The sequence below is a fragment of the Ambystoma mexicanum genome, chromosome 6p (genome assembly GCF_040938575.1).
Source record: "Ambystoma mexicanum isolate Mex_15411 chromosome 6p, UKY_AmexF1_1, whole genome shotgun sequence".
In the NCBI taxonomy this organism is placed as follows: domain Eukaryota; kingdom Metazoa; phylum Chordata; class Amphibia; order Caudata; family Ambystomatidae; genus Ambystoma; species Ambystoma mexicanum.
The window spans coordinates 1,474,105,096-1,474,121,844 of NC_090935.1; the positions used below are offsets into that span (position 1 = coordinate 1,474,105,096).

At 43.8% G+C, this 16,749-nt stretch overlaps 1 protein-coding gene across 1 annotated transcript in view; it reads left to right on the top strand.

Moving 5' to 3' along the window:
• The window catches only part of LOC138510558 (serine/threonine-protein kinase MRCK beta-like), a 2,015,755-nt gene that overhangs the window by 874,679 nt on the left and 1,124,327 nt on the right, over window positions 1-16,749 (top strand). The window contains exon 13 of the mRNA XM_069626316.1: window positions 14,308-14,355. Coding sequence (XP_069482417.1) covers window positions 14,308-14,355 — 48 coding nt within the window. The remainder of the gene's footprint in view (window positions 1-14,307; window positions 14,356-16,749) is intronic.

Below are 16,749 nucleotides of genomic sequence, written 5' to 3' on the forward strand. Positions count from 1 at the left end.
TAGAATTTGAAATTTTGCTTTGGCACATGTACAAAAGTAGGTCATGTACATATAACATTTTAAAACATTTTAGTGAAGACAGTTTTAAGTTGTATAAAATGTTTTTAAATATAAAGCCCTAACCCAGTCAATTCAAAGTAGTATAAGTACCTGTTCTCAGTATGTCGTACTCAGTAGATAGCTGAACACAACAAAAAGAAGTCGTGGAGGCTTGTAATAAAATAGATGGAAACTAAGGCAGCAGAAACCTCAAATTTGTCTGACAGAAAGGGTTTGGTGATACATATCGAGGAAAGAGGGGTCTTCACATTTCCAAGGAGAAACGTCAATACATTGCGCACAGGACATTCAAATGTCACGTGCACTGGAGTTGCGACAAGAGGCGTAAGCGTCTAATGATGGAAGCTTGAGGTGCGTGTGATCTGATTTACTGTTGAAATGGCACTTTAACATAGGGCGATGGCTCATCGGATAAGATTAGCAAACAATGGCAGTTTCCTGCACAGTGAGTTTCGCATGTGTAAATGTGGGCCAATAACATTCCTGAGAGAACTTCCCCTTTAAGTCTTCCTTCTTTAGCTACACACTGGAGAAACCGATTTTCCACATAAAACACAGAACTTATTCCATAGTTCCCCTCTCCAGTCCTGCCACTCTGGATACTCCCCTGTACAGGAATGTATTAGGCAATATAAGCTCTGAAGCAGCCCCCGCTTCTCTCATGATGAAGAGTCCCACAGCCATTCCTCCGCTGCTGTCTGCAGAATGTGTGGTGCTGCCGGGGAGCTGCTAAACCTTTCCCCCATTCTCTCTCTCAATTTCTGTTTGGCACATTCACTCTCCCATTTTCTCTCGGTCTGTTGTATCCACACAGTCTCTTTCTTCCTCTCACTCTGTCTCTGGCGCTCTTTCTCCACTCCTGTTCACTATCCGTCTCAGACTTTTTGTCCCGCCACCTTTCAATGAGTGCTTCTTACTATCTCTCAATTCCTCCTTGTGTGCTTGATCTCTCTCTCACTTCCTCTCTCTAAAAGGCTGCATTAGCCTTTCATTCCCTTTGACTCTTCTCTCTTTCTTTTCCTTACATTCTTGCATTCTTGTTATTTCTTGTCTTTCTCTCAGTTTCATTATTGCTTTCTTTCTTTTTTTATTTGTCTTTCTTTCCTTTATTGCTTCCGTTATTTTCCCTTTCACCCTTTTTTCTTTTTTCTGATCCATTTTCTCTTTTTTCATTTCCTCAGTTTCCCATATGCCACCTTTTCTTTTATGTTAATAGTTTCTCTTTCTCGAGTCCCCCGTTAGTCAGAGGCTGCATCAGATGAATTGATTTTACCAGTGAGGTGATTCTAAGAACGGTGGGTGACAGTGTCTGATGAGTGTGTTGGTATGAGGTATTTGGTTCTTGGCTGGGAATGATGGGGGATACTGAGCCTTGTCATGAGTTGGGTGGAGCGGTAAAATGCAGCGGTAACGCTTTCACCCCCTCATTTACTGCTCCGCCCAATCTCGAGTTGGGCGCAAAGGACGGTTTTACTTCCAACTTTTTGCTGGAGGGGAAAAATCTCCCTTTCTGCCCGTTTTCGGCACTATAAGCATGGCGCTGATTGCGCCAAGAAATCCCCATTGGTTCCAATGGAGCCAATGGCAATGGTGATTTACCTCCCCATCGCAACTTGGGAACCTGCATATATTCCGTCGGACTGAGTTGCGGTAATGCTAATAGCGTTGGGCGGCACTGGGATACTGTCCAACGCATGATGAGGCCCACTGTGTTTTATGGAAGAGAGGACTGCATTTGATAAGGTTGTTTGTACCCAGCATGGGGTACACTACCTAATAGGTGCCTGTTTGCCTAATGCAAAATGTATTCCATGTTAACACCTGTGTGTCAGTTGAATCCTGCGGAGTCATCACTGACCCCCAGCCTAAAGACTCCTCCAATGTGGCCTTTGGAAGGCAGCCACTACCTAATTCTGGCCCTGCGTGTGGCATTATGAGGGAGGATCAGATCAGAGTCTGAAAATCAAATCACTGGAAGATTCTTGAAACAAATGTAGTATTTAAGTCCAAACCAATCTTTGCTTTCAAAAAAAGCACCTCAATTGGGAGCCGGGTTTGTCACAGCAAGCTCCAACCTGTGACAATCCATCAGCCCAGTATTACCAGCTTATGGGGGATGAACCCCATCGTTGGGCACCACCCCTGCGGACAGTGTGGGGTCTGCAAACTCACTAAAAAGACTACTGAGGTCGATATAGGAACCTCAAAACCTTGGATACAAAACAACATGACCAATTGCAACACAACCTACGTGGTATACCTCATTCGTTGCAAATGTGGCTTCCGTATGTGGGGATGACGACCAGAATGGCCAATACAAGAATTTGTGAACATAGAAGCTGCATTAAAAATAAAACTGAAAATGCCCCAATGGTTAAACATTTTACGGACCTCAACCATGGGTACGAAGACTTCACTTGGACAATTCTAAAAACAGTGGCACGTGGCAAGAATACTAACCCTGATAAAAAATTACTTAAAACTTGAACAGGAAATTATTTTCAGAATCAGGAGTGATGTCAATGGTCTAAATGACTCAATTGAGCGGCACAAACTTAACAACTAAACAACACAGTTCTGGGTGATCTTATTTACTCCTGCCTTTTCTGATGTCCGTGCATGGATAGCTTTGCACCTTCTCTCTCCTTATATAACTACTGATACAGCTTTGTTATAGTGTTTTTGGGGGTTCTATCACTTATTGTTGTCTACCTACACATCCAGCTACACTTTGACCTTTTTGGTCCCTTCCTAATACTGTACATTGAGTTTGTGATTAATGTGTACATGTAACATTCGTCATACACAATTTACTACATATGTTTGTACCAAACTGCTGTACACAGAGGGTTTACCATTCACAATGTACGGACATCAATGTATACAATATTATCAATGTTTAGTATCTACTTTGGCCCCCCCATACTCTACCGCCTCTCTGCCCATTTGTGACCATGCAGCACTATGTAGGGTTATTCCACCTGCCGCTCCACTTTCTCTATTTCACACTTATGATCTGTGTCAACATACTTCGAGCTACCCACTTATAACCAGGGCCATGACACCCTATTTGGTTGCGTCTTAACCTTCTCATTTTACATAATGGCTGGGGGGGTGACAACCTTTTCATTCTTATTGCCGTCATCTACAGGGGCTTTACATTATGCTAGCAGGTATGCCTACTCGCCATGACCTGCTTGGTTAACTCCTTCTCTCTGCGATACTATGGCAGGGAGTGGGGTTTAGCCAGGAATTGAACTTCCAACAACCGCTCCTTGCACATACTACTAAACTCTCCATTCTAACATTCTTTGTTTCATTGATCATTTTGCAATTTTTGTTGATGATGATCTTATTTTGGATTTTGATTCTGGATGATTTAGTAATCATATTGAATCACTGCCACTCTGAATGAGGCCCCAGTCTGCGAGGGCAGTGGGTGGATTTGCCCCTCTGTTCCTCCTATGTATAGTCCATGTAAAGATGGCCACCAGTTATCCATCCCGACTCCCCGTTCCGTATGAGGAGAAACGGACGAGGGACTTAGGCGCCATGCGTCTTCTAGCAACTGACGCTTTGATGCTCACAGCTCACGGTCTCTCTCCTCACCGACGTAGACCCGGTGCAGCACAACGTGTTACCTTTTCTCGTGTACTGCACCTGTTAAGGTTTGTGTCCCCGCTTTACAAGCTTTTTTTTCTGGTAGAGCCGATCGCGATCCATTGAGAACGAGACTGTTTACATATGTCTTTGTCCACAGCGTGATCACAGACCGCTGCGTGCAGAACCCTCGAGATGTGGCTACAGGCTCCCGCACCGTTTTACAGTGCATCAAGGTACTTTTTCACCTATCCTGGTAGCTTGCCTGTTCACACTTGTACCGCCGAGCACTACCTGATGCTTATTTCACTTTATTAATAGAACAGGCGTCTACGCATGACATGGACACTCGTGAGGTGTTGTGCCTTTAAGGATCCTTGCAACTTCCTAAAACCTTCTTCATACGGCCTCTAATTGCTTGGCCCTTCTGAAGGTACTTGTAGCCTTTTTGTGAATGTATTAATACTCTAACTTTGTCTTCCTGCGTGTACGTTTGCAGACCATACGTACCGATAGTTGTTTCTGTTACCTTTTGAGGTGACACCATTTTACTCAGCTGAGCACGAGCATCTTTATGACTACTGCTCTTGGCAGGTGTCTACCCTAGCCATTCACCAATTACCAACTACCCATTGTGGCGGCGCCACTACTACATTTGAAGGTGGGTCACTTTTTCTTACACGGCTTGATTTTTAACCCTTATGCGTGTTTGTCCAGGTTTGCCCTAATCCTGCTAGCGATTTAAAAGCCATTCATTGTGCTTTTTTGTAGTTATGCCTAAGGAGCACTGCATATATCCTTTGACTCCTCCTTGCTGAGTTGTCCGCCCCCACACGAACCGACTCAAGACAATTTGCCACCTTGGTTGATTGGTTCATGGACCATATGTTGGTTTTTTTTGGAGACACATACAGCACTAATGACTGATCACATCCTCCTTTTTTATCTCATAATAGGTCCGGTGAAGGGCCCTTGCCCATTGGTTAACTATAAGAAATTCAATTGTACACCTCTCCTGAAGAAAGTTCTGTACAACTGACACATGAACTGAAACATGTCGAGACTGTATAACTCTGCATAATATCAGAGTCCTCTGGAATTAGAATTTGTACGAACCAACTGCAAACTGTACACAGTGACTTACCACTGTCTTTTGTACTTATGTTTACATCCATTCTCCATTAGGAGGTTTATGTTTCCTATGATATATGGTGTGAAATTTACGACATTGTATAATTCTTGACTATTATTTCACATAGCTGTAGATTTAATACTTATTTTAATAATTTATTTTCTTGTTTTGATTAAAAATGTTCAGTTTTTAGTGCCCGTATTTATTTAGCGTACACAGTTACCTTTTTCACTGGTCCTGTCAATTTTAGTTCTATTTCTCTTTATCTATTGTCTATCCTACCCCTGATCAGATAGAACTAGACACTAGTGATGCTTGGTGCCGTCAAGTGTCTACCCCGGGATTCCTCCATCCTTATTAGATATTATGAGGGAGGATCACATGGGAGGAGATGGCTGTCGGGAAGATGTGATGGCTTCTGCAGCCGAGACACATCATTCTTCTCTGTATGAAGAGGAAGAGTCCATAAACCTGGAACACCTGATGGCATTTTGCCATTTGACAAATCCTTCCCATGTTAAAACCCAAATCTTTGTGTATAAGAACCCTCCCCAATAGAATAACATTTATGCATGATGTACATTCCCCAGCTTTTGATTATAATGATTTTTACCTGGGTATGAGTACTTTGCAAAACAGCACCACCCATAATGTTCACATAACCTCTCCTGGTTTTGACACTCTCCATTCTCACAAATATCTAAAACAATATCACCTTGAAAAGTCCAAAACCTATGGGGACTCCAGTTACTGTAAGACCTGGGGTACTGGGACAAGGAAGAAGAGCAAGGAGTTAATGAGGAGGACATAGTACATAAAGTATATAGTGCATTCTAGCTGTTCAAGGTGGAATCAGCTCCGCTGGACGATTAAACCCAAAGGCTACCTGCAGCTTTGTGATCGTGGAAGGGAAGTGAAAAGACGCTGCAGAATACGCTGAGTGGGAAGTGAGACCGGTGACAGAGGCCGCTCCCAGGAGAAGAGCCGCGAGGAGTGCTGTGAGGGGTTGCATGGAAACCACATTGCCATAAGCCAAAGCATTTTAGGAGTGAAATACAGAGCCAAATATGGTATGATTCTCCTGACATGAGATGTCAGTTGGGGGAAAGTTAGAAATCACATTGCCATAAGGCAAAATACTTTTGGAGTGAAATACGGTGGCAAACATGGTACAATTCTCCTGACATGAGAAGTCAGTTGGGGGAAACCTGGAAACCACACTGCCACAAACCAAGAGACATTCTAAGAGAGATAAGAAAGCAAGAGTTGTGCAGTTCTCCTAACCAGAGACGTCAGTTGGGGGAAAACTGGGACAAGCATTGCCAAGAGAGATTGAAAGGAAAGTAGACAGACAGAGCTTGAATAAACCCTCATATGTCAGCTGTCTGCATGAGAGAAATTGGTACAAGTAACTGCTGAAGTTAACAAGTTGAGTTATTGAAGACGTATGATTGTGTGAGATCTGAGGTGGAAGGAAGATTGCAGAAATACCTGATAAGAGTATCATGTATTGATCCTTTTTGTTAAGTGATACCTGGCAGGAGAGCATACAAGGGGATATATATGAGTCAAAAAAAAAAAATCTTGGCAGGAGAGTAAACCAGGATATCAAGGATTTTGCAGTTAAAGATGTTGAGAAATTCCTGGCAGGGCAGTACACCAGGAAAGGAACAAATGTGAAAGGAGACACATGACTATTATAAAAAGTGTTGTATGAAAGAGACATTTGTTTTTGTCATCCTGAGAGACGTTTTCTATGAAAGAGACATTTCGTTTCACCATCCTGAGTAAAGTGTTCAATGAAAGAGATATTTGTTTTTGCCATCCTGAGAAGTGTGTTCTATGAAAGAGACTTTTGGTTTTGCCATCCTGAGGAAAGTGTTCTATGAGAGAGACATTTGGCTTTTCCACTCTACGAAAGACATTGAGGGTCATTACAATACCGGCAGTAGCCGTGCCGGTATCATTTTGTTTCCGGCGCCCGCGAATGAGCAATTACCAGATCATTACAGCCCCGCCGGACCGGGTAATTGGCCATTTGCGGGCGCTGGAAAAAAATGCTCCCCATTCCCATTTGAGCCCCATGAGGCTCAATGGGAATGGAGAGGTTGGATGCACCGGCACCACTCAGAATGGTGCCGGTGCATCTGACATGCTCTGCTCGCGGGTGCCAGTACGCCCGCCAGGTCACATCTGGCGTGCGGGAAGGGCTCCGCTAGCAGAACTTGTAGTTTGCTGGTCCGGTAACAATGGTACCGGCAAGCTTACCGGTACCGTTGTTACTGGACTAGTAAACTTATAATGAGGCCCATTGTGGAAAAACTCTGTGTTTTGCTATTCTGACAACAGTATTCGGTGGATGAGACATTTTGCTTTATCAAGGAAAATGTTTTGTGTGGAAAAGATATTTTTTGTTCATTTGACAAGAACATTATTAGAACCACATATTTCAGGGGAAGGCAGCCAACTCCTGAATACAAGGATTGCCTTTATTGGAACAACCTATTTTGAACATTCATATTATCATTGGTTGCGGTGGAGTCAGAAACAATTACCTTGCATATTTCTGTATATGCTAGTGTGAGGGTCAGATACCATTTGGACACATGGCTAATTTGCTTTAGTTTTAGTTTAATAGTTAGGGATATTCTTATTAGGATAGGGGCAGGTAAGCGTTTATCCACGTCTTTTTGTTTAATAAACATGGTGAATGTTGAGAACCCTACAACCTTGTGTCCGTCTCTCATTTCGGACCCCTCACACAGCACTCAATCATTTATAAGGCCCGGAAGGTGGGCTGTGAGCACTAGTCTCACTGGAGTGGCTCTGGCCATACTCTCACGTGAGTTCAGGTGGCATGCGCCGGTGACGAAGAAAGAGAGCATGCAATTGCGAGCTGGCAGAGAGGTGAGCGGTCGAATGCATGGCACTCCCCCTGCACAGGAGAAATACCCTACAAACTGGCTGAGCCCCAAGCTGCCTCAAGATACTTGACTATACGGTGCAGTGATAATATAACTGACAACGAGGATGGGGTACAGCCAGTGACCACACCAATAGTTGGTGAAGGAACATGCAAGGATCAACAACACCCCCAGTGTCCTTGCAGACACCAGGTAGACTATAGATTTCCTGGCCGCAGTGGGAACCATTATTTATTACATATGTGGACTCCTTGGGAAGGGCAAATTATGCCCCAGAAAAGAAGAAGACGATACTGTGGAATGCTATAGGGGCGGAAGGGCAGACAATATTTGCTTGACTGAAGCCAGAACCAGTCGAGGATGAGGATGAGGAAGATGATGTATATAAGGAAGCTGTCAGCGGGATAGTTAAAATATTCTCCAACAAGCAGGGCACTGTGCTACACAGAATATGATTTTACACTAGGAAGCAGGAGAATGCAGAGCCAGTAGACAACTACGTCACAATACTGAGAGAGATGGCTGCTTTATGTGAGTTTGATTACAACACAGAAAATATTATATGCGATATTGTGATGGTGCACGCCAACAGCAGGAATGTTTGAGACAAGTGCATTCTAGATGAAGAGCTACAGTTGTACAAAGCCATTCAGAATGCCAGAGCTGCGGAGGAGACAGTGCTCAGACACAAAGAAATGGTGGGAAGCTTGCAGAGTAGGGAGGGGAACCTCCTTCAGTATCGAGGGAACAGAGGAAGAGCAGTAAATGATGCCAGAAAAGGATGATACAAACCGAGAGAATGTCTGAGGTGCCACAGGAGTGCGAGCACTCAACATCTCGCGCATGATAAAGCGCGACTGGCCATGGGCAAATAATGCACCAGCCACAAGAAAATGGACACTTTGCCACAGTGTGTCGATAGCCAAGAAGGATAGTAACCACTGGAGAAGCACAGGAAGAGATGGCAGAAAAAGAGTCGCCTGAAGATGATCAACCCACAATCGTCATGTGAACAACACAAAAGTCAGAAGAGAGAAACATTTCTGACTGGTCAAAGTGGATGGAAAACAAACTAGAGTGATATTTTCAGGGTTGAATCTGACCATATTACCCATTAAACTGACAAAGAGATGGTGAGAAAACAAGAAGTGGAAGTTTGGAAGACAAAGCACCAACCCCAAGTGTTTGAAAGGTGCCACAGTGCGCCTGCAGGGGTACATAAAACGAAACAACAAGTTTAAAGGCAGACAGACATTAACAAGAGTATATTTCTTGAAGGAGGGACTGACTGTGCTTGGGTGGAGTGATGAGGCAAAATTGAATATCAAGCTGGATCCCAGTACTGAAGATCAAGTCCTTTCCATAAGAGCAGGGTAAGCATTGCTTTCAAGAGAGGAGTTCCTGAGATTGTTCTCAGAAGGCCTTGGAAGAATAAAGCACTATGTTCATAAAATTCTGTTGAGAGATGGTACAGTGCCAGTCAAACACAAAGTAAAAGCAGTTCCAGCTACTGCGAGGGCGGCATTACAGAGTCAGCTGCTCAAGATGGTAAAAGAGAGCACGATTGAAACGGTGAATCATCAAAATTGATGAGTTCTATCTTTCTGATAAAAAACAGCAATCCAACTACATCAGGGCCTGCATAGAACTGCAGAATCACAATAATTTGGAGATAATCACAGACAGCTAGCTACCCATTGCAAAGTATTTTTTGAAATTGTGCATGCTTGATACATATCATAAAATAAGTATGCGTAAAGAGTTGAGGTCGCTTATAGCGTTTATCATTCCAAATGGCATGTACAGCTACACCGGAATGTTGATTGGCCTATCCTTAGCAGTGTTTCAGAGGATGATGGACTCCTTACTGCGAAATATAGGACATGCTTTATTGTGAGGGACCGGATGGGGGGTCTGTACTTCCGCTCTCTATTTGGTAGAGGGGAGGCACAGAGGACCCCTGCCAAGATTCTCAATATTGGCACGTGGTCGAGCAATCAAGGCCTAGCTTCTCGGGAAGGTGATGCGGGCTGATTCTCAAGTACAGTGTAGTCCCCAAGCACCCACAAAGGAATGTCCGCACACTGTATCGGTTAAAACACAGTCTTTATATAATTAATATCCAAGGTTATATACAATATCACGATAACGCACTTTGTACTTGGTTATCTATAATGGCAAATATATACAGTTCTACGTGGTACCACAATTACTATTAGATCTCTTTAAAGTGCATCAAATGTACGGTTAAAATGGCACACAAATCAAGTTGTAAAGGAAACCAACAGTAGAGAAAAGAGGAAACCAGTTGACAAGAACAATTGTCAGAAATACTGGTCACTACTGTTAAACACAGCTCTGTGTGGAGATCCCCCCACCTGGGCAACCTGTAGAATAAAGATACAAGTCCAGTCAATATATCGTTCACAAGAGACTTCCCAATAGTTCTGCAACCCCAAAGTACCTGGTGTTGTAGCGTTCCTCGTCGGGGAATCAACAGTCCTTCTTGAGTGCCCTCCCTTTAAGGCAGAAGTCACGGGTTGTCAAACATCCGACGAAGAACAGGGTGAGCTACGACGGTGAAGTGGCAGCTTTGTTCCTAGCGGTGCTCGTTGACGGGGAAGCATAAACGTTGTGCAAGGAAGAGCCGTGTGGGGCACCTCAGTGTCGATAGTTCTGGACCGCAAAGAGTTTGAAGAACTGTGGCCCAGCAAGGGCGTCAAATCGTCAGCGTCTCTGTGGTCTGTGCGTGGCGGGAAACCCACCGGCAGATGCTCCTCGGCGTGTTGACGGTCAGGCCTTCTCCAGCAGGATACAGCGGCGACGATGCGGACGAGAGCGTCCCTGGTTTCGAAAGTTCTTAGGCAAACGGGAGCAGGGCAGCCCCAGTCGGCGACGGCGGTTGTCGACAGTGGCGGACAACAGTCTGGGCGCTTTTCTTTGGGATTCCGCAGCAGTCCCCGTCTTGGGTCGGCAGCCTGACTAAGGTCTGTCTACCAGGGAGCTTTGGTAAGATTGGCTGGTGCACGATGGTCCCTCATGGCTCGGGAAGAGGGCGGCTTACCAGGTCCTCTGTGGGTCAGTCCTTGGAGGCACAGCAGTTTTCAGATTGTGAAGGAGAGCAACAGCAATTCTTCTCGTCCAGCAGGGTTTCAAGGTCAAGCGTCATTTACTTCAGTTACTCGTTGTAGTGGACTTCAGATTCTGAACACGATTCCTAGCAGTGAGAGGTCCCCAGATATACTGTTGATCTCCCATTCATTCCGCTGAGTCATACTCAAACATCCAATCATGGCGAAGGGCATTCAGGCAGGCAGGCAGGCAGCCAATGAGGCACACAGTGCATTCAGGCCATTCACTTCTCTCCAGACACTCACAACAAGTTATGTGTATTAGGACAAGTACCTAGCCATTCAACATTCCACGCTACATTCATACCGTTTTCGGGCAGGGCTGTCTCAGTCATTGTGTCAAATACCAGATACTAGACACCAACAACATAGAATGCGTATTCGTCACACACTCCACTCACCCAGGTCCCACCCATAGGCGTACTCACAACATACAGTCGTTGGGAAGGCTCCAGCCAGTCTGGTCAGCACTTCCCCGCATTACCATATACGGAACATCCACCCAACAGCCAGTCAGGGGGAAGGGACAGAGTCAGGTCTTCCCGGGACTTCGGGAATATCAAGGTAACAGGCGATGGAAGTCAAGAGGCCATGGGGGCCATATTGTCTCTATCAGGATTCTACCGATTCCAATGACAAGGCCTGGGCATCCCAAAATGGAGGACGTACAGGGCACCAGTCAATTCAGCACGGAGCTGCCACCAGTCCGTACCCTGCTCTGTGGGCCACCCACAGGTGCCCAAAAACATACACCAGGGGCACAGGGTTGCACCCCTACCCATGATTGCCATAAGGGTATCCCATGGGTCTGTTCACCGAAACCAAAGGAGAGATCTGCACCGCCAGGAGTCCCACATTAACTCCTGCGCGGAAAACATGACAGAACACACGATAACAGGCAGTAAAGGACAAGGATACAGAGGACCTGTCCCTCTGATGCATTTCCAGCATGACAGTCATACATTCAGGATCACATCCTCATTTATATGGAAAATAAAAAGACCCATGATGTAGTACTGAGAAATGTAATAAACTGCAGGATGCTGGAGTGAGGTTGTGGTATGAGGAGTGCATGAATCAGGCAAAGGAGGTGGAATATCCGAGGTACAATATATCATGAGAGGGCATTAGCCCAAGATAAATTTACTTCAAGCGATTGTCGAGGTGCCAGGGCCGACCTTCAAGGAGGAGTGGAGGTCATTCTTGTTTCTGGTGGAATACCATGAAAAATGTTTACGATGATTCTCTGCGAAGCTCATGCCCATGAGGGAACTGCTGAAGGAGGGTTTCGGGTAATAGTGGAGAAGGGAGCAGAAGGCTGCATTTGAAGATATAAAACAGATGATATTGGAAGCCCCGTGACTTTGACCTTTCAACCCGATGTGGAAGATATACATCACCACTGATGTGAGTGTCTATGGGCTGAGTAGCAGAGATAGGGGATGTTGAGCGGGGTGTATTTTAGGACTTATGTGTTGGGAATCAAGTTTTATCTGGTCACTGACCATAAGCCGCTGGTACACATGCTCAACTCAGAAGGTACAAAAACATCCACCTCCAGCTTGCACATATAGCAGCCAAACTACACGAATATACGTATCAAATAATGCACATACTGGGATGGAAGAACTCTTAGGCTGATCGCATTTCATGTCTACCTGTACAAATGATAAAGCCAACACGTTCCTGCAAGACAAGTATAAAATGGCAGCAGTTAGCATGGTACACAGCGAAGGCAGTGAATGGGGTTATGAAAAATGCACACCCACTGAAGTGAGTGATGGTGACTGCCACTAGTTCACGGAAGCGGCTCCGGCCATACACTCACAAGACCTCAGGCAGCACAAGTGGGGGCCTGGGAAAGAGAGCGAGCGAAGCGAGCTGGCAGAGAGGGTATCAGGTATTAATATCGCCACATATATGGTCGCCGTAAATAATATCGCCGGGAAAATGTTGTGGCGATATTATTTGGGTGACCATATATGTGGCGATAGGGGCAAAAAAAAAAAAATTGGGGGTTGCAGGGGTGTCCCCGCATGTTCCATGCAATAATGTCGCCACAAAAAATGACCATTTTTCGGCGATATTTTTGTATGGCGATATTTTTGTGGCAACATTATTACATGGAAGTGAGCAGTCGCATGTGCGCCACTCCATCTGCTCTGGAGTAATTCCCTACAAACTGACTGAGCCCCAAGCTGCCTCAAAATACTTTATTATACATGTCAGTGAGAATATAACTCCCCTTATCTGTAAATATTTTTTGTTGTAATTAAAAGCATCACAATTCACTACTTATTGCAGTCTTTCATTGACAGGCCACAAAACAGGCATTACCCACTGGTCACTCACTGTATTTTGAGCCCCCAGAAAAGCTTGGTGCAGCGCCAAACCCCTGCCTTGTCCTTGTTTGCCTTCAACTTCTGCATCAGAGACCTTCTCACACATAAGCCCATCATGACCACTTACCTCTCCACGGTCACCATGAATGCTCTTCTCCCTCGCCGTGATCCATCTCAAAGGCTGCCAATAGAAATTGAGAAAGGTCTCTGCGTATTTCCATTTTCCATGGTGGCCATCTTTCTTTCTCCATACTTTCTTTTTTTTTTACTTTGGAAATGATGCGCCATCTCGGCCTGACATTTCTCAAGTTGAAAGCAATCGCTGTAAGAACTCTACTTGTTGATCTGTGTCATTAACATCTTTAATGCCCTTGTAGGTGGGTTTTACCAGATCAAGATGGTCCTGGAGACCTCATTAAAGTAATTGCATCACTTGGGACCTTTAACCCCAGTGTGGAGATTATTACCATCCAGTAAAGGGAATTATTGCTTAAATACTACCTGGTGATGTGACTGTTCATGAAGAGGGTTGATGGCGCATAATCATGTGATTATGGTTGATGCTTTGGATATTTCAAATGCTGCCACTCAGTTCCAGCGTTCTGGAGCACTTTACAGGAGTGCCCCAGCATCCATAGCCCAACTCACACCAGACATTTCTGTTACTCTGCTAATCCCTGTTGTCATCTTCAGGAATGTTTCACTCTTCACTGTATTCACTTCTTCAGGGTGAACACATTTTTCTGCCCCAGCCATATTCCTAATATCCGTTACAGACACCGCAATGCTCAACCAAGGGATTGACACCAATGTAGACCTTTGCCAGAATATCTGAAGTCATGTTGAATTTATTGTGTATGGTTGCATAGAAACGTTATAAAGCATGACATCGAGGATTTCCAATTTCAACACTCAGTACGGCCTAAGAGGAACTGACAGAACTGCTCATTTAAAAGTTGAACTTGTGAAAAAGCTGTCAGATAATGTGTTTTTTTTCGAAATGATCATCAAGAGATAGATACAGTTTATTAAATAATGACTTTGCTTGCAAGTAACTTCTGTTTCTCTTGAGGCGTTTCTTGCATTAACTTTTATCATTTTGTTTCCCAATCCTGTAGAATGGCAAGCCTTCTTAGCCAGATCACCGCGGAAGTCAAGTTCAATAGGTACGATTATTTATTAAAAAGTTGACAGGATTCTATAAGTTTTGAAATGTAATGTGATGTTTTACATGTTATGCATACTTTCTTTCATCACTGAGGTGCCAGGTATTTCCGGAAACCTGTTCTCAAGCAACAGCATCTGCTGTCCTTGTCGAGGCAACTAAACACATTCATTAGGCATAATCTCAAATAACGTTATTCCCCATGGACTTTGGCAGGTGGCTAATATATAGATCAGTTTGTTTTACGAAAGCGTCTGTTCTCAAGGACAAAGGATATGTCTTTCATATAGACGCTACCTTATTTTATTGGTTGAGAAGCAGAAGTTCGCTCACAAGCCGCACACTCATTCACTAACATAGAGAAAATGTGCCAGTATGACTTTCGGGCAAGATGCTCCATCACCGGTCGCTGGCAAAGATACTATCTAGCCCAGTAACAGGGCCACATAATACCTCTTCTATACTTAAGACATCTAGCCATCATTCCTGCATAACCGTCCGTCATTTCTTATTCTCAACCATTGTTTATTCTAAAATTGGTTGCCCTATAATAAACACTGTTTGCCTTTTTTAATAGTTTTGTATACAGTAGCGGCCATGTAGTTATGGTTAAGTTGCTAATCTCATAGGAAGAACAGTTTTTTGGCGGCTTATAACCTTGCTGCTATTTGACAAATCACCTCCAAACTTTGCAAAACATGTATAGGGCCACCTCCGAGTGATTTTGCAAAGTGTGATGCAGTTTCATCCCGGAGGGCTGGGGGGGGACAAAGTTATAGGGGAGGGACTCAAAACTTTTGAAATCCTCAAAGACATAACGTAAAAAAAATCTGCTCACACCTACAGCCCAAACGCAGGACAGATTTTCACCAAAGATGCACGAGGAGCGATGGCTTGGTCTCTAAAGCATGCTTTTGCATATTTTGTATAAATCCGTCTAGTGGCTTTTAAAAAATGACCAAAAAGTAGGTAAACAAAAATTAGTGATATCTGCGTCCGGTCCGTGGACTCAATTTCGGGTTCTCTGTCCGGGGACACCTCTGGGGCAATCAGGGGGGGGCTTGATGTTCACAGACATCAAACACGCACGCTGCTTGGCTGTCAGAAAGCACAAGCTGCATCATATTTTTTGAAACAGTCCCCATTTTGGATCCGCGGAACACCACCTTTCGCCACGAACAGTGAAGTGAGAAAAAACCCTGGAAAATACATTTGGGTTATTTTATCACTGAAAGTGTATCTAGATAGGGTTTATGAGTGGTAACAAGTTTATATGGAGTCCCTGAGTCTGCAGTCAATTTCATTGTCTGAGGCCATATTCTGAGCTGCGGACACAGGGGTCAGTGGACACTATTGGTATTGGGAGGGGTGTGGGTGAGTCATGTTATTTGAAGGTGTGCATATTTATGATATGGTTCAATTCTATTGTTGTGGTCATGGCCAGTGTCCACATTCTTGGGGGCATGGCCTTTGGCCATGCCCCCAAGAATCAGGACACTCGCCACAGCCATGGCAATATGTGTTTAGTAATTATATGTACTCTAGGGGGAGAATACATTATTTCTGATATGGGTGAACAATATCATTGGAAGTGTATATGGTATTTATAATCCTACCAGAATTGTGGATACTGCTTATGGAATCCCTTGTTTGTGAAGAAAGAAAAAGTATAAAGAAAGCATAATACTCTCTGTGGATACTTAGTTGAATATGGTAAGAAAGCTGGAATCTGTGGTTGTTTCTCTGTGAACAAAAAACCCCAGTATAATTTGTTAAACACAATCCTTTAGAACCTTTAATTGAAGAGTTTTCTTTGTTTGGTAGCTGTCTTGGTTAATGTTCTTTTTTCGTGTATTTGTAAAAGAAAGTTATTTGGTATATGTGGTAATCATGAAGTAGTTTCACTAACAACGGTTGTTATTTATGAAGGTAGTTGGAGATATTGGAAACAAGAGTGAATAAAGTTGTGTTATGTGTGAAGTGCAAAAGTATGTTAACTATCTTGTTATAATAATTGCACTATGACAAGTGCATTTTGGCATATTATAGGCAACAAGGTAAACATTGGCATAGTTTAAAAAAGATGCATATTTAGTTCATTTTTGCAGCACAGGAAAGTTTGCACTAGGGTAATATGGAATGGTATTAGCTGTACAGCAAAGTTTGCCTTGATGCAAAAATGCATGAACAATGTTTCAAGGCAAAAATTAGTTTTCAAGCATTGATTAGCAGAATCTGCTAATTAGAATTGTATTGATTAGCAAACACACTTGCGTGAGTGGCTGCAACACTAAGGATTGAAACTTGACCGACAGCTGATATGTGCTATCCTCAGAGGTGTAGTGAGATTTCTCAACAATAAGGTGACAATAAGGTGAGGAATCGGGTTAGGACT